General features: G+C 33.2%; 1 protein-coding gene across 1 annotated transcript in view; it reads right to left on the bottom strand.

The window, feature by feature from the left end:
• Positions 1-5339: 5339 nt before the first annotated feature.
• Positions 5340-26037, bottom strand: part of LOC137930262 (peroxisomal acyl-coenzyme A oxidase 3) — a 29159-nt gene continuing 8461 nt past the window's right edge. Inside the window, exons 5-13 of the mRNA XM_068773480.1 lie at positions 21427-21574; positions 13191-13365; positions 11299-11441; positions 10779-10912; positions 9117-9239; positions 7884-8003; positions 7359-7593; positions 6055-6494; positions 5340-5829 (exon numbers count right to left, since the gene is read on the bottom strand). Of these exons, the coding sequence (XP_068629581.1) occupies positions 5734-5829; positions 6055-6494; positions 7359-7593; positions 7884-8003; positions 9117-9239; positions 10779-10912; positions 11299-11441; positions 13191-13365; positions 21427-21574 (1614 nt within the window). The 3' untranslated portion in view covers positions 5340-5733. The remainder of the gene's footprint in view (positions 5830-6054; positions 6495-7358; positions 7594-7883; positions 8004-9116; positions 9240-10778; positions 10913-11298; positions 11442-13190; positions 13366-21426; positions 21575-26037) is intronic.

Here is a 26037-nt window from a genome sequence, read left to right as displayed (position 1 = left end):
TATATTATTAATTTAACAGTGAAATATTAGCAAATGATTTTTTAACATTTATATTTTGAATTCGCGTAACGGACCGTCGACTTTTGAGTGATTCTTGGAAATTTTTAGATTTAAATATTTAAGTAAAATACGCACGTATTTTAGAGTTTTTGTAAGTAATAATAACACAAAATTATATATTTAAAATATCCCCTGCAAATTGATATGTGGTCGACATTTTTTTCTGTGCATATTAAACGAAAAAAATTTTGGATATAATAATACAGAAATATGTCAAAGGCTATTAACGTTTATTGAAATTCTTGCTTATAGGTTTAAAAATCAGTAGTGGGTATAACAAATGCGGATAATAGGGTCTCTGTGAAGACGAAAGACTGTAATGCGGTTGATACTTAAGCAGGTAAGGGTTTTATATAAATATATTTGAGTTTTTATTTTGGTATATCCTCGGAATATATCTGTTCGTCATTCTGAAACAAATCTTTATTACCATTGCCGGGGTGAAGATAGTCTTTGGGTACCATAATTTTACGGTAGTAATCTATTTGTGATAAGCACGAACTTGTTAGAGTCGAACGTAGTACGCAAAATAAACAAAGTATTTGAAAATACATATCTTGCACGTTTTAAAAATTATAATATAAACATTTTGTTTTAATTAAAGCTATTACGCCTTTTGTCTTGTCGTGTCTTTAATGTTTAATGATTTATATACATTGTTTCTTTTCACAAGTTCTATTGATCACTACGATCATTATTTTTTCTAATTTCTAATACATATATTTATATATATATATTATATATGTCATATAACTTCATGATAACTCTCAATATCCGTGATAGGTTTGACGCTAAAATACTCTTTTAGAGAATCTAATAGATATATAAATGATCTAACCTTAATTCATAATTAAACTAACAGTCTCAAATATAATTAATTGCGTTCTATTTACTAAAACGCAATAATTCGTACAGATTAAGAAAGACAGATTAAGAAGTTCTCTAATATTTTAACAACTGAATAGAAAGAAAACCACCGCCTTAATAATACTGCCTAATTTAACATTTTATTTATATAGTTACAATGCCCGCGATAATTGGTAACTGGACTTTTTAATATAAAAAATCGTTGCAGTGACTTAAGACTGGCTTTTATAATTTTATTATTGTCAAAAAAAATAATTAAAAATAAATTCGCTGCTGAAAAAATACCTTTGTAACGACATATTCACAGAAAATAATTTACTTTCATCTGTTTTGTTAGACATTTTTTGTACACTCACGTGGTTATAATGGATATGTAATCCTACTAAATAAAAGTATGTGTAAAAATTGAAATGTGTTTTTGTTACTTTCTTTTATGAAGCAATTTATTCAGACTTTCGACAATAGAAACTTTGGTAAGAAAAGGACCAAAATTTAGCCACTTCCGCACATGCAGTGGTAGTCGTGCAACAAAGTGCACCGCCCGCCAGCCTGCTGATAAATGCGTATGCGCCAAACAATGCGAATCACACAACCGCCACCGCCAAATTACTCAACACGTCTTTCACCCCTCCACAGGGCATCTTCAGGAGTTATGTTACACCGATTAGTACCAAACAGTCTCTGTACCACTGCATGTTCGGAAGTAGCTAAATATTGGTCCTTTTCTTACTCGGGATGGACTTCCACAAGGTAACGCCCGATTCCATTAAATAGAAACTTTTTTAAACTAGTGCTGTAAAAATTACTGACATATCCCCAGATGTCATTACCGTGTGTACACGAACAGTGATCTAGCCACAGATCTCAACTTCACTATTTCTCTTCCGGATCATTTTTTAATGTATGGGATTAAAAATGAAAATAAACACTCCACATTGTTTATTAATTTAAACGGAAGTCACAGATACATTACATATGATTACTGTAAAGATATACTATAGACTTCATTAGAGGAAGGCACTTCTAAGGAGCGATAGATTTACATTTGATACATATACAGATCCCAATGTTAATTAGAAATATAAATTGCAAAGAAAAATATAAAAATATGTTAATCATATTTGTACAATAATTGGAAATAAAATGCATTATCACATTTTCAATTAAATTATTAACTAGTTTAACATATATTTTAACCCGAAACGCCCGTAAACGCACAACACTGGAATACGATTTAAAAGAAATCAACTCGTTATTTTGTACATTGATTTTCAATATTTTATTTTGAAAATCGATTAGAACATTACATACAGTATAAACATAAAATTCTCGATGCTGTTTTCGAGTATAATAATACTAAACAACTAACAAATAAGACAATTATTTTATAATTAAAAGATCTGTTGACTGACATTATTTAAGATCAACAATATAACAAAATATACCAAGAACCATTTGCAAATGATTATTATAGAAAAATTTCTAACGAAATGGCGGCCATCTTGGCAACATGCCAATGTGTTACATAAATAATTATAAGAAACGTTGTTAGAACATGTTTTATAACGTTAAAAAATTATATATAAAAGCAAGTTACATGAAAGTTTAAACCACTTTAAAACGGTTTCATAAATACAGTACAGACATTGAAATCTAAGTCCATTCATATACATGTTACATATTGCATTTGTTTGTCTGTTTTTTAATTGATAATTTAACATAATCCAAAAGTATGTATAAATAATAAAATTTCTGATGAAAAGCAAAAAACCTTTTATTGGATTCCTTTTTATAGAAATAACACTTGGAATATTTGGTATAGAAAATAAAAGGTAGTTTTTGTAATACAAATATAACATCACAAAATACTGCTCGTGAAATAAAAAATAAAACTTCTCATTATGCGGTAGTTAACTCACTGAAGCCTTTCAACAAAATTATTTAAAATGAAATTATTCTTAATGTGTTATTGTAAAATATTAATACATATTTATATTATAACACGGCACACTTGTAAATAAATAATTCTTTGTATCACTTTAACTATGTAATTTTTTAACTGTATATAAGAAAAAAAAAACACTTTTCTTTATACTTAAGGTAGCTATGATTTAAATCTTTCAGAGATAAATAAATGCGTTAAAATATAATAATCATGACATATTTACCACAATACAATGGTTATTTCATTATTAATTGATCATTAGGCATAAAAAAAAAACCTTATGAAATGCACGTAATACAATATACAGATATAATCAACAAATATTAATTAGCAAAAACACGTTATGTTGAAGCTAAAATATATTTAAAGCTATTCAAATGACAAATAACCTTGGCACCACTCGTCCCAAGTATTAAACAAGAGGAAACTTCCTCGATTTACAAAGAAAAAACAAATATGATCGGCAGTGGACAAATGATATACTTTCTTTGGGAAATGACTTATTCTAAATCAAAATAACCATGGACGACATTGCAATAACAGGGGACACTGTAATAAACCTAACAATTGCTTCTAGCTAATACATAACAAGTGAAAATTTTATTTAAATTCCATTATAACTTAAATCTATTAATAACATAATAAGAATGATAGGTATAAATTCATCTAATAATAATGGTTGTCTTATTGAGAACCTTTGAAAAGAAAAAAATTGTAAAATGCAAAAGGGAGATGAATAATTGTATCTACATGTGCAAGTGAGACAACAATCTACACCTTCTTGAACACAAGTACTTTACTAAAATAGTTGATTTGTTTATTTTTTTATTAATACCACATTGAAACCGTACCTATATAATGTATGGAGCCATAAGTAACTAAATAAACATACATACACATAATAATCCAATATAAAAAAGAATAAGTTGCAACTCAGTTGTAATAATCCAATTCCATTCGTGTTTGATGAATTTAAAATTGCTTAAAAATTTATAACAATATTTGCGTATTTATTGCTACATTAAACAGAAAATTTTAACAGGAAAAAATTCGACTAAAACATTTATTAATGAGAATGTTTCCCTAGTATACATTAAAGGACAATAGCTGAATTTTGATATGTAATAGATAATAATAATTTTCATCAATGATGCAAATAATTGTGAAATTTTTGGTATTTACAATAAAAGTCAAAACCAAATGCTTTTAAAAAAACATGGAAAGTAATATTAAATCCATGTAAATTATTTATTAAATTAAGCATGGAATCCAAACCCTAGGTACTAATGCAGGGGATGTTGTGCCTGGTCATTCTATGAAGTTAAACCTAGATCCAGACGGTTACCTCATGCTAAGAGAAACAATAAATCAGTAAAGCAAATAGTGAAATTTTTAAATTTCAAATATAAAGATAAATAAACGAGAACAAAACAAGCAGTTTCTTTTTATTAAGAAATTTCATGTTTACACTTCAAATATTGCTCCATATATCTCAATTACTTTTAATAAAAATCCCTTTTTTACCTAAAGGCATTAGCTACTATGAAAAGTAATTGCAATAATTAATTCATAATACATCATTTTCAATAATAAATTTATACTACCTACATTATTTAGAAGTACTAAGATATTATTTTAAAATCAGTTACATAGCTTCAATCAACAGTATGTTCTGTTAAAAGGTGACATTTGTTAATTATGTTTAATGGCGCTGGTTTCCAGCAACGTCCTTCACATTTGATTTAAAAAAAACTCTTATCGCTAATTAAAAGTTATAATTTCAAATATTGTTATTGTTTTAAATTATTAATCATCCATTCACACATAAACCACATTTTAATTGAAAATATCATATATTTAAATTTTATTTAAAAGTATGTATTTTATTGCTTTGTAAACACATTATCAAAAACAAAGCATTAATATATAAAAGATTATAAAGGCCCTGTTTGATAAATACATATGTAACTAAAAAGAGTGTTGTCACCAGGGAAAAAATATAAAACGATCCCTTAACAACCAGGCTACCATTGCTTGCAACGGCATACATATGAATACATATTAAAATATATAAAAAGGTACACATAAGATTGTGTTATAAGATGAGAACAGATATATACTGTCAAGATGTTCTTTTGAAGATATACACATATATAAATCATACTGTTGATCAAATATAAATATGTAACTCTTTAATTATATCAAATAATATATATATTTACTTAATTATTATCATTTTATATAGAAGATAGTTACATTTCCATATATTTCATCTAAAATATGTTGATTTATGAATCCTTCATCTTTTTTCCTGTTTTTGTTAAAAAAAGACTTGTTTGGACATATTACAAGTATATATAGAATATATATATATATATATAGAAAATTCTACTAATGAACTAGAAAAGATCAAGCAGATATTAAGATTCAGAAAGTGCGGAAGAATTTACATATGATGTTTTAGCATATCTTTTGAATCAAGGTATATCAGGTTTTTACAATTTATGACTTGAGGTCAGTTCAAGGCAGTGGCTGATGGTTTATGATGAGTGGACAGATTTTCAAGCGTTCATGCTTTGAAGTCCTAAATCATAACACTATCACTACTCACCTTCACAGATTATACTTCGAAATCTTAAATCCAAAATATGTTTCACTGATAACACCACTCTTCAGAATAAAATATTTATGTAATTTCAATAAAAATTATTACATCATAGTGTAATTAATGAAACAATCATACATAAGTATAACAGCACTTGGTAGTTAAATACTCTCCTTAATATTTATGGCACCGTCCAAAGTCATTCACACACACAGTTGATCGAAGACTCCATAGCATAAGGAGCTCCACTTCAGTATTACAGCTTTGATGAAGGTAACACCTCTCGCCACCAACGCGCTCGCTCAAATGTGCCCGGATGGCTTACAAATGCTTTTTGTAAGTTTTGGTATAACTGAAATTAGAAAATATATATTAAATAGATATAAAACACAAACAAAAACGAATTGCACTGACACTTTAAGATTACTATTGATGGTAACTTTATAAGAGGTATACACATATTCAACAAGTTTGATGTAACCTATTGCTACACACTTTTTATATCAAATAAGCTCTGTGCTAGTAAGTATTATATAAAAATGCAAACCATTATGTAAAGTAAGAAAGAATGACTTACTCTTCCATCACTTTTTCCTAAAACTGAGTTAAGAACGAAGTCGGTCGGCGCAAGCGCATCAACGACGCTCACCACCTCGCCCTTCAGATCCGCGCACAACTCCATCACAGCTTCTCTGAGCAGCTTCGCAGGGGCATCACCCGAGCAATACCCTCCCTGGTATAATTCCACTAAATGTCTATCCAATGACCATAGACTATACAGCGTGAACAACTTATAAAGCACTGGCTGTAATTCTTTCTCTTTCTTTTCTATGGATTCGAGGCTGAACATTATGCAGAGGTATTCGGCGTAAGCCTTCGTTAGGTTCCTCCACCTGTACACCTGCGTTTTGTTTTTAGCCTGGAACTTTGTGAGGCCTTTTGCTATCAACGCTTCGTACCTCTCGTAGGTCTGCTTTAGAAGCCAGCAGATCAGCCACTTGTATGTAGAGAGTATAACTGCAACAAACATGTTGTACATTGACAGAGGTACTTCAGACTTATTAAGAAAAGGAACATGATTTGAAAGGATTTTTTGTAATAGGATTTAATATTGTCATGGTGGATGATCTAAAAAAGTTTTTATTTAATAAACTTCTTAAATTTATTATATGATAATTGACAGACATTAAATAGTTATTATAACACCATAAACTGTTACATAGCCCATAATATTCACTATATATTAAAAGGTTACAAAAAAATTAAAACCATGCAAAATCTGAATTCTAAAAATATCTAAAAATTATGTTTTCTTGGAATTTAATGTGTGACATTATTAAAAATTAATATACAACAATCCACTGTTAAAACTTTACTGCTTTATAATCATTTGTTTGATAATACTAAAAGAATTTTTTGAGCTAATCAAGAATAATCCACAGAAAATCAATGTCTCTTGGCTTGTTTAACAACAGTTTAACAACATTATCAAAATAGCTTTTAATAAATTCTTAAACTTAAGTTTAATGTGTGAAACATTAGGAATTTCATGTTAGAAATAATCTATTTTTATCGGTGATCATTCTAGGAAATTTTACATATAGTTTGATTAAGACCTCCCATATAGACTTCCAATAAGACCAAAGTTTTCCAGTGAATTTATGATCTGTCCACGTAGTAGTCTCTAATCCACCTAAGTTTTTTAGTCTCAATATTTCTTTAGGTTCATATTGAGCGCGAGGTGATCTTTATCAGGTGACACCGCGGTCCCTCACATAGCGCAGAGAGCGATCACAGGGGAGATTTTAGTAGGTAGTAATCCTACATAATCCTTTATCCAGATACCAAAAAAAGGTTCATATTAATTAAAGCGTGCCATACATTGCGTGGTTTTCAGCTGGGCGGTAGTGGTGCATTGGAAGGTGAGTTTGGCGATAGCTTCATGGTCTTTGAGGAAGGTGACAGTCAGGAGAGGGGAGTCCACGTTGCTGCCAGCTCGCGCAGCTTCATACTGGCGCAGCAGCCAGTTGCCTGCCTGCTGGGATAGTACGTTGTTGTCGCCTTCGTACGTCACTGTAGGTTCATGATTATTGCGGATGTCGCCCAAGTTCGCGCACTGAAAACATTTTTTTTTATTGTAGACAAACATTGTTTCATATATTTACTATGGACCAGCTGCCCAGACACCTACTGTAATAAAAGGCTTGTTAGTTCAATAGAAAAATAAACCAATTTTTACAATGATCGCTATATTAATTTAATGTCTAAACGCTTAGCGATTGAATGACATTCTCGGGACATTACAAATATTCTAAAAAAAAAACGATTGCCACCATACATGCAGCCATTAACTTATATTAAAATAAAGGTTTAACTATCAAACATATACAAGTTTGGAGTAAGTACCTTCAGGTAGCCGTGTCCACCGCAAGCCTCACGACACTGCTGCGCTGCCTCCATGACCGTCCAGGTCAACAGCGGCTTGCTGCATGACACCATGGCGTGAATCTCTGACACCGCTTCGCTCTGTGAACATTCACGTTTTACTGGCTGATTGGTTATAGGTCTTAAAGCTTTAAACGTCTGAATATTTTGTTAATTAGTGCACGATATATACTCTATCAAAAAGTAATGGTTTTAGAAATAATAATTAACGTTATGAAATTTGAATAACAAAAAGCGTTTTTATATCTCAGAATATTACACATAAAAATTGATTATTGTTTAATATCCATCCCAGCAGATGTGGTACTATTAACCACAGTCAATTTCGATCTGCCACTAGAGAGATTTAAAACCAATCTTACAGAAATACAAAAAAGTATTTTAGTCTTTCCAAGAACATAAAATTTTTTTATGTTCACTCAGGAAGCTAGTTATTGTCAAGAGCTCTTTATATTTGTAAAAACATTTGATGAGTTTCTCTCTAGCTCTACTCAGCAAAACGGCTTTCCGAGCCGATGGTAGCTTCCTGTAGGGATAACAATGCCTATTGCCTATTTGAATAATGAATATTTTGTTTACTAACAAATAACTTTACATTCACTCCCTTAAAGCTAAATACACCTATAACCAACCACTGTGTATTTCAAACTCTACCATGTCAAAATATTTGTTTACATTCTATGTCTTGCATAGCTTCCTGTAAGCGGTCATATGAATAAAACATACCATCTTAGTGCTGACATATCTACGTCTTATAAACTGCTTACTAAATGCTGTGCTAACCAGAATACATTTTTTTGACAAAATTTTACTGGTGGCTGGATTACCGACATTCAGAGGATTTTGGGAGGAAGAGTCCAGATGCTCAAGGTCTTCCTTGGATTGCTGCTTAATTCTTTCATTACCAGATTGGACATAATACAGTAATATTTATGTCGTAAATGCCTACTAATTATATACATATATTACAAAATGTAATAGTATTAAAAATATATTACTTTGTAACATTACAGTCAGTAATTTAGAGATAAAATTACAAGTCTAATTAAAATGTATTCATGGGTAATTATATATTCGTTATAATGTTTTAATCACTATTCATTAATTATTCGTTTTTTTTGTATTTATTTATAAACACTATATCATAATTTTTAAGAAAGATCTAAATGAATATATAAGTTTAAATTCACTTACCAAATTATCAACTTTAAGTCCCATGTTAGACTTGCCGACGATATTCAGGTACACGCTAGAGAAGTTCTGTATGTATATTCGAAATACAACCGCCGCCGCTACGTATCCGAAGAGACGCCATTGCTGTTACAATAACAGTATTATTAACTTTATTGAAATAATAAATGTCATAAACAATAATAGGTTCTAAGCTTGCAGTCAATAAACCATAGAAAGGGCTATGTCCGGGATAACTCTGGTAGATTGGACCAGTAATGAAGAGATCCATAGAACGTGAGCATAGCCCAGGGTTTTGGCAAGTTTTTTTTTTCTTTAATGGTCTCCGCTGTTGGGGACCTCTCGTTCCCCTATCTCGTGTGGGACAGGGACTTTAATTCTAGTAATTTATTCATATTTTTTTTATTTTTATTATTATCATTCTTCTGTTTCATATATCATCTTATCTGTCGTACGGTTTCTTTCATTCTACAATTTTTCAGTGGACAGGCCACCAGGCGCAGAACTGATAGCCGCTAGGACTTTAATGTTTTGGAGTAAGACCATGACCAGGCAAGTGCAGTGTTAGTTAACAGACCAACTTGTTAAAGACGCTGCAACTGCAAACTACTTCCACCCGGTCTTATTGAATATATCTATTATAGATTTTAGGTGAGGTCTATGTACAGCAGTGGACGTCTTAGGACTGAAATGATGACGATGGAAATTAATTACTAAAATTTCAAACTGTTCTATTTAAAGATAGTTATATCAAAAGTTTACATCAAAGTGGACATGCCACAGATGTCTTGAAATTTCGAGCTAGCATTACTGAAACTAGGAGATATCAAGAAGACTGGTGACCGCTATTATTCTTCTTCTTTGCAGTAGACTGACGCCAACTGCAAAGCATAAGCTTCCTCCAAAGATCGCCACGACAACCGATCCTGCGCTTCCCGCATCAAAGCGACTTCCCGGTTTAACTATATAGTCGGTGCACCTAGCGATGGCCCTTTCGGCTCCAAGGGTCATCGGTTGCACGAGGGACGTGCCCAGCCTACTGCCATTTCAGACCGCTATTCTAATTATAGTTTAACGAGTAATCACTTAGCCTAACATTATGCCTTATGATAGAACAATCGCATGTGTCTATGGTAGACACTGCCTGGCATAATAAATGTGTATATATACCGCCGGTGGTACAAGTTTACTGATAGAACATTTGCATACGTATCAACAGTGGTCCACGCCTTCTTATAGAATTATAGTATGCGTGTTATCTGCCTCTTGATGGAACAATCACCTGTGTATTTAATGGAATCAGGCTTTACTTCGCGGACGTCCATCCTAAGTAAGAAAAGGACCAATATTTAGCCACTTCCGCACATGTAGTGGTAGTCGTGCAATGAAATGCACCGCCCGCCAACCCGCTGATAAATGCGCATGCGGCAAACAATGCGAATCACACAACCGCCACCACCAAATCACCACCCCGTGGAGGGGTGAAACACGTGTTGAGTGATTGCGGTGCATTTCAATGCACGACTACCACTGCATGTGCGGAAGTGGCTAAATATTGGTCCTTTTCTTAATCACCTGTGTGATTCATCTACCGTCGGTGATACACATCATCTGATAGAACAATCATGTGTGCACCACTAGTGGTATACGCACGTAAGCACTTACATGTAGATCGTATTCAAGCAGAGGTATCTCGTTGTCTCGCTCTCCGAACTGCGTGCGCGTGGCCGCGTACCGCACCGCGATGGTCACAGCGCTCGCTATGGAATGGCAACTTTCCTGCATTATGCCGATGCGTCCTATAAAAAAAAATCCCCTGAATCAACTAGACCTTACGAAGCCTGCCACACGACAGGTATTGTTTCGACCTTCGGAGACCTTGGGAGAAGCCTTTAAATAACCAGCATTGGATAGACTAGATCAGCATACCGTCATACCATACCACGGCATACATGCAGCTACAAACTCCAACTGATGACTTGCATACATCAAAGAGAATGTACGTGAAATCAGTCAGATCTACAACGCAAGCAGAAGAAATACAGCATCACATTAAGTTAGTCAAATTTTACATTTTGTTGTTACGAGAATCAAGTTATTAACTTGTGAAAACAAGACTTAAAGAAGAAACCTAAGAAACCTATGCTTTGATGATTAATATTTGGTGATAAATTTTGGTACACACCTGCAGATAGATTTTCCAAGGCGGCCCCGAGTATTCTGGAAGGTTCCGAGAACGAACTAACATATTGCCCGTCCTCCGTGACGTCGGCGGTCCGGTTCAGTAGATTCTCGCGCGGTATCCGGTACTGGTTGAACATTATGAACCTGGAAATCATCACCTCCTTTTATCAAACATGATCATTAAGAGAATAATAAACAAAATCGTAAATTTTAGTATCAATTAACATGTACAAAGAAAAGTTAAATTTTATTGATAAACTTTTAATATGCGATACGTTTCTTGTTCTTTTCAGCTGATAAATGCCAGGTATAGACCTCGTCTTAAGATATCTATGAGGGATTATACCATAATCGCAAGGCTTGACGGCTTGACGATCGCAGTGTTCTATTATGGCACGCAAATGACGCTGCTTCTCATCCTCTGAAAACTTCTGGGCTTATATGAATTTTATAAGATTTTATTGAATCGAATCCGGGACGTACAATCGCAAGTCTAAATCCTCTACCATTGGGCCTATCACTTCTCACGTATACAAATGATCCTGGATAATGATATGTAGACATTAATAGATTCTCCAGTTACATAACCTACTCTTATAATAAGTCATGTTTGTTTCTCTGTTATATTAGATATGATATTTTTCCAAATCAATTTCATCGCCTTCAAAGTAATCCCCATCTGATAAAACGCACTGTTTCCAACGCTTTTTCCAGTCCTCGAAACAATAGGAATAGTCTGTTACTGGTAAAACCTTTAAGACATTCTTTGTGTCAAAACGGCATCCCTGCATTGGTCTCTTGAGTTTGCTGGATAACCAGAAGTCACACAGAGCTAAATCGACAAATACAGCGGTTGGCGAAGAACCAATGCAGTATGACAATGGTGCATTGGCTGCATTTAATCAGGTGAACCAACTACGTCATTGATGTTACATTATCAAGAATCTAATCTACTATATGGTTGATATAATTCAAAGCGCAAAAGGTTTATGTGCCTGAACACCATAGCTAAATCGTTTACTATAGTTATCTATTACATCTCTAGAGGTTATTTCATTATAGTTAATCGTTAAAAATGAACAAGCGGCCATGATAAGGCTTATCTCGAAGGCGGCGATACCGCACTGTGCGAATTCCGTTTTTATTACACACGCCGCACCGATAACGAGCCATCATGACGTTTGACTGCAATCAAACCTGTGACACAGGTGTTCTATAAAATATGATTTTCAATTATTAATCCTTCGTCATACACGAATTTCCGATTCAGTGGATTAATGTTCAAGTAATAAGTCAATTTTACAAAGAGACTGTCTTTATAAGTAGAACATAGGAATATGTGTCAACCTAACTTGCATTTGACGTCAATAAAAATAAGTTAATATCTCAAATATTAATATAAATTAGTGATAGAATTTCATTAAAAGTTTTCGTCCCAATTTTACCATTTTATAACTCAACAACAACATTCATCGTGCCTTAACGAAACTGTAATAAAGAAACTAAAGTCATACATAAGAACTTTACGAAACTGTTTTGTGAGGTAGTATTTTATAATCAAAAGCCTTAGACAAAAAAGACATAATGTGATAAATAAAAGGGAAGAAAGGAAAAAAATCGAATGAACAAAACATTTATAATATAAAATGAAGAACCTGTCCACCCACGATGGGAGTCAAATGAGAGGCCCAACATTCAGGCCAAAAAAAAAAACAAAACATTCTGTCAATCAACCAACACAAACTCAGTTTTTTTTTTATTTTTAAAAATAAACTTAAAACCTGTAGTTTGAATTGTTATCACCAAATTAGTATAAAAACTTTATTTAATTCAATAGATAATACAGTTAAATAAAAGTAATCGCGAGTGTTGGTCTAAAGAAATAGTACTAACCCATTGTCGATGCCATTAACGCCAATCTTCTCGCCCATGTCACCAACCACCAGGCCAGGGAACGTCTCCAACGTGTCAGGGTCGCGGATGGGCACTACGAAGCCATGGAGGCCGTGGTTGGTGCCGTCAGGCATGACCAGCTGCGCGAACAGCAGCGTATGGGTGCAGGTTCTGCCTGGAAACAATTGGGACTCTTTATCATTATGACCATTATAAGCAGAAAAATAGCTTAGTTGAAATATTTAAAACATTTCCTATTTATTTACATTATTATTCTTAAATACACACAGACGCCCACTGCAAGGAATAAGCTTCCCCCAAAATTATTGGGGGATATACCATAATCGCCACAAAAAGGCGGGTTGACCTTTACCTTCTGCTTTAAATAATTATTATCCCCATAACGAGAGCAGCAGAAGCCATAGAACCAACCAGGGCATGACCACGATCACTCTGACAAAGGTGTAAAACTATAACGAAGAATTATATGAAAATATAAATTTATATACAGAAGTCTTCATTAAAATTATTCGAAATTTGAATTTCTGATTTTCATTATATGTCTTGAAAATTTATTTAATATCTCCCTTTTTAAAACAATTTAAACAAGAATAAAACAAGGAAGAGCAATAAAGGTGACAAAATAAGGTAATAATATAACATAAAAATGAAAATAAAGAAAAACCAAAAAACTATAAACAATTATAAATATCTGTGATAAAAATAAATGACTTTATCAAAATAACAATAGACTATGACAATTGAGGAGAGGATGGAATGATAAAAATAAGAATTAATGAGAATGTTAGATTATGTGAAAACTGGAAGAAGAGACTGAAAATAAAGAGACTCGTGAAAAATGTAATTGTCCCTTTCCCACAATAATCTAGAGGTGTAAGATAGGCTCTCACAAACAGGGGCCATTTAAAACAACCTATGATTTTGCTTCTTCAAGTGAAAAATATTTTTTTTAATATTAAAAATTACATATATTACATAATAACATAAGAATTTTAATTCTAAGGCGGGGTAACATATAGGTTGGGAAGCACTGATCTATGACAATTATCTGCTCTCCTGTGCTCTGAAAACGTGTTAGGAAAAAGTTAAACACCTTCAATATAAGTATATTTATCTATAAGCCCATGTGTATTCGTTCTATTATAACAACAAAACCTAAGTAAACCTAATATAAACTATCGGAGTATGCACAGGATTCCTTCTGTTGTCGTTCACGATTTTCTCATTATTATTGAGTATCGAATCGAATCTTGCTCTCCTTTCTATTTTGTGATTTAATTTAGTTTATATATAAACATTCGTCTTCGCCATTTTGTAAATACAAAAATAGAAATTAATTGAGAAGAAAACAAACAAAGCATACCGCTTACATCCGACCTTGAGTAAAACATTGAGTTTGAATTACGTATCGGAGCATCGTTGTTTTACACCTACTTGTGCTAATTGATTCATACATGGGACTGGTATCAGCTTACTTTTCCGGTGGCCAAAACTATACAGACAGCCGCATAGTAACCATACAGAATTTAATTGGTTAATAACAATTTATACAGAATTGTAGCTGGTTAATTAGTATAGGGATACTGTATTCGCTAGACTGCATTATTAAAATACAATGCACATATTATATTACTAATTTAATAATAATATTTGTAGATTCAGACTACAGACGCCCTCTGCAAGGCACAGACCTCAACCTAAGGTATTTATGGGATATACTGTAATCGCCACGCTTTGCAAGGGAGTTGACCATCGCAATGTGCCTATTAAAGGAACGCAGTACGCTGCTGCCATTCCTCTAGAAACTTGTTTGTGGACAGTGGCAATCTTCTATAATTAATTGTGCATTAAATACATATGGTGTGATGAAGGGTATGAACCTAGGATAGAAGATTGTATCCCGGAAAACGAATCTGCGACCTTCGATTGCAAGTTTCAGTTCTCTTCCGGGTCACCACCGCTCAAATAATGACATAACACTTTATTTTTTATACACAAGTTTTAAACTATATTATACTTAATCTTAAACCCTATATAGCCTAGAGTTTCAATTTTGATACCAATCTTTTAAACCGAATGTTCACATCACTATGTTTTTTTATAGGTTGGCTGTACGAATTTTACTGTTATATATATACACTATTCTTTCCAACGAAATTAAAAAGAAATCTATTTTTCCCTCCATCTAGACCTTCAAGCAAATACAGTAATATTAAAAAAAATCACTTTCGTAAATCAGGCTATTAAGGGTTAAGTACCGTCTAGCACTGTACACTAGTTTAAAATGTTATTTCAATATAATTTACTCTACGAGATAAATTGAAAAATGTTTTGTTTAACATTAACATTCATTGTATTTCTAATGTCATGGGAATATTTCCTTACACAAGTTCTGTCATAACAATTAGGTTATATATAACGAGATTTTGTTCTCATGTTGAATGTTCTTTTTTTACCTCTTTTATTTTTTGATCTGTCTTAGAAACATCTGGAGGTTGTTGAATGATAATTCTACCCCACCATTGGACATGAAAACAATGGTTGGAAATGTATCTATTAATATTAAAAAATCCAGACACTGACAGTGAACCAGACGTTGACAAATTTTTGGATAGTATTAATAAGAAGAATTAGTAATTCTTAGACGAACAAACGTAATCGATATAGCCTAGTTCAATGGCAGTGGCCATGCCAGCGCTCAGAACAGGCAGCTTCAAGGTTCTGATGAGACAACACGGACCGCCAGGACGTGAGATGTCCACTCGTAGGGTGGACAGGAACACTTTCTTTGCCTATTCCTTAATTTGTATTATACTGTAAGGTTATTGCGATAAGGACAGTATACCTTCCTGGAGGACTCTGACTTTGACAGCAGTACTCTTTAAAGTGAGTCTCCCGTGCGCGAACGAACAACTTGACTCTCCAAGTAGTTGACGGAGTTGCAATAACTCTCGCTTTCACAAGGCGAACAGAAGATTCTGCAGTCTTCGAAAGATGATGCAGGCCCATTCCAAAAGATGTTAATGACAATCTATAGGCGAGGTTTATGTCCAAACATCATATGACGGAAATAATAACGATTTATAAAAAAAAAAGATAGTTTTACTTGCGTATATTAACTTGCAAGTATAGAATACTTAGAACCGATATCTCGTCATTCAACATACCCATTGGATTACGTTATTATATATACATAAATGTAAAACATTAAACATGGAGCGTTTCCGTATCGGTCGGCATTTAACTACGCGATACCCATAACAATGTGATAATCTACTGTAGTCAAATTTCAAACACAAAAACCTATTCAATGCGTCGCTTTTAAACATGATAGTGCGTTACGTTAGCTAGTTTTATTGGATGATTTATAATCTTTGCGATTCTTATACGTTTATCTTTAAAGAAATTCAGCAGAAATTATGTCCTAATACTAAACCACAAAATATCGTAAAGGATCGAACTAAATATTTTTTTTTTAATTTTAAAATATTGTATAAATACTTTCTTTTACTAAAGTAGTTGAATGTTCAACACAGAAGTTTGTAATAAAAAAAATTCGCAGCATTTTATAACTATGATATAAACAACCTATTTGGTACCTTTCTACGCCGTTTCAATCAAGATAAACCCACAACATATCTCAGACCTTCAAGTTTCAAATCTAAAATAATATATGTCATTAATTAAATCTTATTACAGCATTCAATAGTTTTGAGTTGATCGAAATATATGGAATTTGGTTATTTGACTCATTTACTTGATTAATATTGTAATGTACACACTAAAAATTAAATATTATATATACTTAAATTTTATTATAAGAATCAACTGTTGTGTTTCTGGCCGGAACTTCTTAACAGATCAGCGTTCAGAGCTGATGGCTTATTACTTATAATGTATAAATTATCGACGATTCAAAACTACGTGTAAATGCAAAATAGAATAAAGATATTTTGAATTTTTTTTTTAAATTAAACCATACTACACAAAGAATTTCCTAGATCAAACCATAATTTGAAAATGACTGCAGATTTCATTCATATTTTTCTATAAATTTTCTAATATCTTGGAGGACATTTTTATTAAAATATATATTGAAAATTTTTAGATATACTGTAAGAACTTTTGAATCGCTATGAATTTCGTTCGTTTGATAGTTTGCTTTGTGATTCGAATTGATTATTCGCAGTTTAAACAGGAAGTGTCGCCTAAATAAGGTAATTTTTTAGCCCTAGATAAATATAAAGTTTTATGGTATAAAATTGTAAATTGCGCGAATTATAAAAATAAAAACCTTGAGCGGTGTCTATTTCTATAACGTTGGTTGAACAGACGTTAATTTTTTTCACTGCAGTAATGTATGTCGAATCCATTAAACAAATTAACTAGTACATACTCGCAGCTCTGCTCGAGTTAAAGCAGTTAAAATAGAGATTGAATTAACTGTACGTCATATTGCCTTGAAACCTTTTTACTGTACAAACTATTTAGTTTTGTCACTTTTATTTACAAAATAAATTTAGCCTGATGAAACGGGCGATGTGGTCAAAGAAAAGGCACGAAGATTTATTAGGTATCTGTTCACTCTGACCTTGAAGAGACTTGGGATATTCTGGAGAAATGAGGTAGCCGGCATACTAAGATTCCATACTAAGATTGCGGATCAGAAAGTTAAGTGGAAACGCTTGGTAGTGTTAGTGTTGTGGTGTACCAATTTTCTACTTGTCCTATAGAATCGCAGTCCATTCCCCTATATATATATATATATATATATATCAATATATATATATATATACATATATATATATATATATATATACATATATATATATATCAATATATATATATGTATGTATGTGTGTGTGTGTGTGTGTGTGTTAGATTTACAAATTGTTCATCTTTTGCCACCATGCCATTTTTAGATGCTCCCTGCAAGGCATAGGCCTCCCATCTCCCAAAGATCGCACACCGACTGGTTCAGCGTCTTCCCGCCACTCTTTACCGTCAGTCCACCCAAAAGGGTTTACCCACATCGCGTCTACCAGCTCGAGGTCCATACACGAGAAACTTTCGGCACCAATGGACATCGTTTGCACGCGCCCCACACACTGCCACTTTAGACAAACAATCGGTCTATGTCGCTAAACATGGTTCTTCAATGTATCTATACATTTCGGATTCAATTTTTATTAACATTCATTTTCTTAACGTTTACAACTCCAGTCGATTAAAGAGTGTTTAGTCTAAACCTCTCTCTGAGTAACTGCTTGAAGAATCATGGTGAACTTATTATATTATATACATCATCAGACTGGAAGACCGTCCAGTTAGGTTATGCTCATGAAGTAACTGGACATAAGGGATACGAAAAGAGTCCTTGGCTTGGGATGTAATTCAATATTTTTTTAGTGTTCCGCCTCGAATCCGAAGCGCAATCGGTGGCTATAGTGAAATGATGCATTCTATCTTAGTGTCTAAATGCCATAAAAAGCAAGCTTATTATGCAGATCCTAATGTTTAACTCGATGTTTTGAAGTGTGTTCAAACCGATGCGTCGATAAACAAAAGTAACTTTATTCGATAGTGCATGAAATATGGCATCATTACAATAATCATAATTAATATTTTACACTTATTATTTACGTACTTTACGTATTGCGTACCATTGACATTTTAATGATTTAGTCAAATGTTAATGAATTAAATCTTTTTTGCAAACATAATATGACAATTGTTATCTAATGTTGTTATGTTTGCACATTGCGCGCATATGTTAGTAAAAACCAAATGATTCCAATTTTAGTAATTTGGGAGACGACGATTTTGCACTATTACAAATCGAAGATATAATATGACCATATCTGAAGAAGAAGTGATAATTTAGTAGACCACGAAAAATATTCAAAGTTTTTAGTGTCATGGAAAAGCAATCATACATTTAGGCAAGAATTGAAATACTGGAGATTCAGTGAAGACGAAGTAATACAGATGTAAAAATAAAAAGTGAATTTTCACAATTATTTTAAGCCGTAGCACGTCAACAGCCAGTGTTATGTCTAGACCGTAAACTTCCAAAAAGATTATCCTGAGTTTTCCGACGACTTTTATATTGAGCTCTGTGGGTGGACTCCAGAGCTGGAAGATCCCAGCTGTCCCTCTCATATATTTAAAAAGTGTGTTTGACCTTAACGTCATATAACTATGTTTCTCTCTTCGTGAATTTATATAATTATTTTATACAAACATAATAATTTTAACTAATATTTTTAAACGTTTACTAATTGCGTCATCATGTTTTTTGCAATTTAATGAGCAATGTGAATTTGATTAACTTATGTTAGTTTTGGAGCAAAATTAATAAATATTCTGAACCATCCAAGCGTTGATACTGTCATACTAAATCGCATTACGTCTCCCCCAGATTTCCAATAGGACCCATTGGAAGCGGCCTATATCCAGTGTCAATGACCTCAACGAGGTCGCCTATCCATCAAGCGGATACGAGTGAGGCAATACCTCATAAATAGGTACATAACCATTACATACGTATAAAGGTTTAACGCTAAAATTTTATTATGTTTATTGTTAGTGAAACAATAAGCAGTCTTATCATTAAGAGCGATCGTTTTAGATATAAATAAATTTATTCTATTGTTACATGTAAAAGTATTTTATTATCATTTTGTCCAGAATTACAAGGAAATTACTTTTAAAAGGGATTTACTTCTCTTTAAATTTAGCAAAAATTGCGCAAAAACTCTTAAAATTTAAATTCGTCAAAATTAATTTCGAACCGAAGAAGAAACTTACTTTTTCGTTTAAGAATATTCTAGAACACTGTTTTCCAACGTAAAAAAAAAGTATACTCGACACGAGTTTAACTCTCGCTCTTTAATATATATAAGGTTAAGTTGGGGCATGGGACTTAAAAAGTTGAAAAATTCTAGAGGATCTATTTCTCACCTCCCACGGTAAGTTTAAAATACGTCTGTATTGTCATTGAGACAATAAGTTTCATGTGAATCAGTTAGCATTGTTCTCGTCGGACGGATTACACGAAACTGAACCTAAACACCTGTTTTGTTCACTATCCTGTGGATAATACTCTTCATTTCGACTATTTATACGTTTATAATATGTTATTGTGAAGGGCATGTGATTATGGACATAGTAGAAGAACACATTCTGAGAAGCTGATTTTAGTTTTATAGAGCGTTGTTTTTATCGCACAGTAAGATAGCGTTGTATTTAATACTGTGATCAAAAAGTATGCTAAATTGATTTATAAAATATAAATTATTACTTTATTTTTATTATTTTATTTTAAATTATTATTATACTATTATTCCAAATTAATTTCATCCTCTTCAAAGCAATCCCTGTTCGATAACACGCACTTTCCAACGCTTTTTCCAGTCCTCGAAACAGTCTGAACTTCACGACACTCAACGTTTTTTTCCGATATAACCTTCAAGACCTTCTCCGATTCGTTTTGTATTTTAAAACGACGTTCCTGCAATGGCATTTTGAGTTTGCTGAATAATCCTAAATTGCACAGAGTCAATTCAGACAAATACACGGTTTTTGCGGAACGATGAGTCAAATTATAGACGTTTTTTTTAAAAAAAAAAATAGGCGATTTTGGCACTAATCGAGAGGTACCTTTGCGCGTTTAAGACACAAAAAACCTTCAAAATGGTTTGGGTTGAGCTAAATAATACTCTAACTTCTGACAAACTGACGCTTGGCAAATGTTACGGATAGTCCTACTAAAAAAGGAAAAAAAATCCTACTTTCCTAAGCCCGGGAGTTACTTTTAGATCACAGTAGTTAAAACGAATTGTATTTATTTCCAACGTGCCAAATCAAAAAGTACTGTACCGATTTTCTACCTCATCCACCTTCAACATGTTATTGTCGAAAAGATTGGTCATTGTTTCTCTTATTGAAACTTAATAACATTGTTTAGTTACTTTTTTATATATGTGAGTGTGTGAGTGGAGACCACGCGCCTACCCAGGCGCAAGGTGCACAAACAACCTTGTTATGGTATTTGCAAGACGCTGGATACAAGTCGAATCCAACCAGTCCTAATGGAAATCAGAGACACCTCACTCCAGTAGTGGGTGTCTTATGGCTGAGATGACGATAGTACATCACACCTCGAAGTTCACATACAGTAAAAAGCTAAATAAAATCCACACGGAAGTTTTACCTAGATTACCAACCCAGCATTTGGCGGCCTCGAAGTCCGGCGTGTGGATTACGAACTCCCGTCGCGCGGGGTCGTATGTAGCCGTCGTACGCATGAGCCTCGCATCGGAGCCGTGCGCGATCTCCGTCAGTGCGAAACTCGCCAGGATCTGTAAGAACCGACAGTTAAATTGAATCTAGAATCGGATGGCACGGTTGAAACCATTTTGCGTTTGTTTATGATCAACTCGCCATTGTTGCTGACGGGTATTGTGCGATGTCCAATGCGAACGTGTGACAATCGCATCAACAGTACAACTTGATTCTTGAAACATAACGGAGTATACAACGATTTTTTACGTCAAACTTTGTAGAAAGGAATGAATAAAAATGAGAGATAATGTGGGGGGAAAAGAATGATGAGTGAAATTTATCAAAATGGACATAACGAGAGCAAATAAAAAAGAACATGGAAAAATTATTAACCCAAAATTGTCCCTGTGTCCCTAAGACGGATGAAGTTACAAGAGGACCCCAAAGATGTGGTCTATAATAAAAACATTGTAGTTATGAATCGCCAAGACTAATAAAATTTGTAAAGTTGTTGTGAGGACAAATTATTGCAAGCGTTTCACAGAACAGGATGCGTAGTGCTAGCAAGGCAGTCACTACCGTCAAAGCTGAGGTTAGGTCCTGTTGATGTTAAACGAGTACTGTGTTGCCCAAGCTAAAATCCCCTTTCGGAGTCCTTGTTAGATCACTCTATGGAGCGTTCGCTAAAGTTACAATTCGGCTGCCTCTCCGTCTAACATTGCACGTGATGTAACTGCCCCAGAAAGAACCAAACGAAAACCTCTGCTTTACATAAATGAGATTTCAGTTACGCACAACCTTGGCTTTGCCCCGAAGTCTGCGGAAACCGTGAATGTTAGTATGATAACAGTGACCTTCCGTCATAAAAATGGTTTAGTTAAAGTTTTCGGATGTCATTTAACCATATAAATGAAGACTTTGTATCATTAATAGAGTATTTACATGTGTATGTTAAGCCTTTGCGAACCTCGCCTTCGCTTTTCGTCTTGATGGGTCTGATGTCGAATGTGGCTCGACATCGCCTTTCATTCTACCGCATCTGATGTCGAGTGTGGCTCGATATTATTTTGTGTTCTGTCGCATCCTGTACTAAGTTTCACTATCTCAATAGTAAACTATACAAGATAAGGGCTACCGAATAGAAAGTCTAGAAGTCCATGCATCTTGAATTTCACGATTTTGTTTTATTCTTCTCCAACAGACCATGGTAGTCGTAGCACAACAAGAAAGTATTACCATATTTTACATTTTTACATATTTACTGTTAAAAGAGTACGGCTTAAGAACTGTCTTTAAAAAAATTCCAATTTTATCATATATTACCAGTTTATAAGTACGACACATCAGTAAAATCATAAATGTCTCCCAAAATAAACGCTAACATGCCGATAAGCGACTGTTTAAATTATTAAAATTATTAAATTATTAAGTTAAAATATTGTAAGTCTTATCATATATTTAATCTTATTAAGATAGATTTATTGAAATTAAAATAAAAAATGTAAAATTGATGTACATGAGAAAAATAAATAAACTAAATAAAGCTGTGATACTGGAATATAAAATACAACTGAAGTGTTTGAGGATGGATGAAAGGAATGGAATGATTGAGAAAGGAAGATGGAATTATGGAATAATAGAAGGAAGAAAAAAAGATATTGTGAACTATGGAAGACGAGGACGAAAATTAAAAATTCATGTGAAGAAATTGTTAAGAAATAGAAAAACCCTGTTCCCAACAAAATAGGGGTGGAATGAGAGGTCCCACTAGCTATGCTGCGTAGACCACGATTGTACTCCACTTCTCATCTATACAACGAAGCAAATATCTTAAGTATATGTAAGTTATTTATTTTGAAATTGTGCGTCTCCACAGATAGAACCACAATCGCATTTAAAGTTTTCCATTCCATATTGAGTAAGCAAGTTTTCAGATAACAGTTACCAATCACAAACACAGCTTTCGCGATACGTTTTAAACCATATGTGTCTGCTTTAGTTTACAATATAATATTAGGTTTTAAGATATTAAACACTGCTCTGTGCGTGAAGCCAAATTAAAATTTGTCGATTGTCTATCTGTATCATATAATGAGACTAAAAACACTTTAAAAGCGACAAAATATTAGTTGGATTAGGTTAGGTTATTTTCCACACAAAATAAAATATTTATCGTCTGTTCTAAAGCGTAATTTCAGTACTAAATGCTATTTTATTTCACGTGTATCTTGTTTTGTATTTCGTGCAATCTAATCCGTGAATGTCACTACTACTGCCCCTGCGGTACAGACCTTGAAGTGTGGGGAGCAACAGTACACACATTGGCATTTACATTATCATAACTTTAAATTTATACCGTAATATAGTTTTATATTGTGTAATTAATATACTAAAATAAAAAAAAACAAGTGAAAAATCTGAGGTCATTACGAATATGGACAGTATTTTGAAATTTAAAATCATATTGCGCCATAAGATGCGATAATTTCAATTTAAAAACCTATTAAAGAATGTTACAGCATTAATAAATCAAAGCTTTATATTTCTGAACGCAATATAAAATAGATTATTAATATCGACGTATTAAACACTAACATTAAAATAAATATACATAAGCAATACATGTTTTCACGGATATTGTCCTGTTTTCGCATCAAATGAACTCTGGGACAACAAATGAAACATTATCCTGCAACAGCATCACGTAATTACCCCACTGTATCATGTATACACTTGTTTACTATACGATGGTATTTTATAAGAGCACAAGTCTATGAATTATGCCAAAACAGGGAAAACGGTAACGGAAGGTAAACTATGAAATTAAGATTGCGTAATTCCCATTACGGTATTTATTTTACGCTGTAAATTACAAACATCACAATAGAGTTTAACTATTCACGTATACAGAATGATTGTATAGGATATATAGCATTTGCTGTAAATTAATGTATCGTAAAAACCCTAACCAAAAAAAAAACAATGTTTTCATAAATAATAAACAACGCAATGATAATATTTTAAGAAAAAGCGCTTTTTTTAAAAATCGGCTTGCTACATATAATTAATAATATAAATATTAAACATTGCATCCCATCTGTCCTTGTAGACTTTGTACTGCTAGAAGTTATTGGCGTGTCGCATTCCTTTAGAAAAATTAAATTAATATAACAAATATCAGTGTACATTTTATACAGGTGATGGAAAAAAGTATAAGAGCTGATAAACGAACATACATACATTCAACCCTTTAAATTTTTATCATATATAACCAATCGCCCTGTATATGTAACGTTCGATAAGTAAAGCGTATTGTAAATAATGTCATAACAATTTTCACGACTAGAATTTTTCAAAAACTTGAAAAAATTCTATTAAGTCTGGTAGGAAATACTGCACGCAAAGCATCTTTTAGGACCTCTTTCTAGTAAATTGCTAGACATAAGTAAGAAAAGGACCAATATTAGCCACTTCCGCACGTGCAGTCGTAGTCGTGCAACGAAGTGCACCGCCCGCCCGCTGATAAATGCGCATGCGGCAAACAATGCGAATTACACAACTACCACCGTTAAATCACTCAACACGTGTTTCACCCTTTCCACGGGGCATCTTCAGGAGTTATGTTACACCGATTAGTGCCAAACACAGTGTTAGTTTACTCTGTGTTTGGCACTATGTTGGTCCTTTTCTTACTTAGAATAGACTTTCGCAAAATAACGCCTGATTCCATTAAATATTGCTAGACATATTTGAGAAACACTTTTTTTGGTGTTTATTTGGAATCAATCACAGACTATAAGCAGATTTGTTTCTTTTCCTTTTACTAGTAAAGGCGCTCCTCAACAGGAGATACCTGATCCTTCACCATCTATCACCAAGTTTTTATATGTGTTGGTGTTTCAGTCGTTTATATTAGCTGACGGTTGCTAATGAGCTATCTAGGTCTTTCGGTTGATTATCCAGAAACCAAAAAAATATATATATTTAACTAAATTAAACTGGAAACATTGGGGCTTGGGTCACAAGATTCTACATAGTTTAATTTCTATCATGACCTATGTTATATAAGACATACGCATTTGACATTGCTACATCAATAGCATTAATAAATTCTTTTTATGCTTATAATGTTTCATTACAATGGTCGTATTTCTAATCAAATATGTCTACACCACCCATATATTTGTCATATCACGTTGAACTGGTAAATAATTCTACGTTTTTAACTTTGTTATATCTATGAATTACAATTAAGAGACACGTTTGATAGTAGCCCACTTCCACCCGTATGAAAATGCCAGAACTTCTATCGGTCGCGTTCACGGTTGGAAATAAAAATATAATTCCTAATGGAGATACCGCTGCCCTTCACAAAGTACAGAAGTCGACAACCGAGAGGGTTTTATACTAGAGTTAAATTCACACGACTACATTTTTAACAAGTTTTTACTTCTAATCAACAACGTATTCATCTTCTTTATCAACAACCTTTTGCCGTCTAATATATTTAAAACGCGAGAGTGGTTACAAATCAATTTGT

This window comes from Battus philenor, unplaced genomic scaffold, assembly GCF_028537555.1.
Source record: "Battus philenor isolate CCGP_79_NKW_IND1 unplaced genomic scaffold, ilBatPhil1.0.hap1 SCAF_6, whole genome shotgun sequence".
Classification (NCBI taxonomy): Eukaryota; Metazoa; Arthropoda; class Insecta; order Lepidoptera; family Papilionidae; genus Battus; species Battus philenor.
This window is presented reverse-complemented; position numbering and strand designations above follow the sequence as displayed.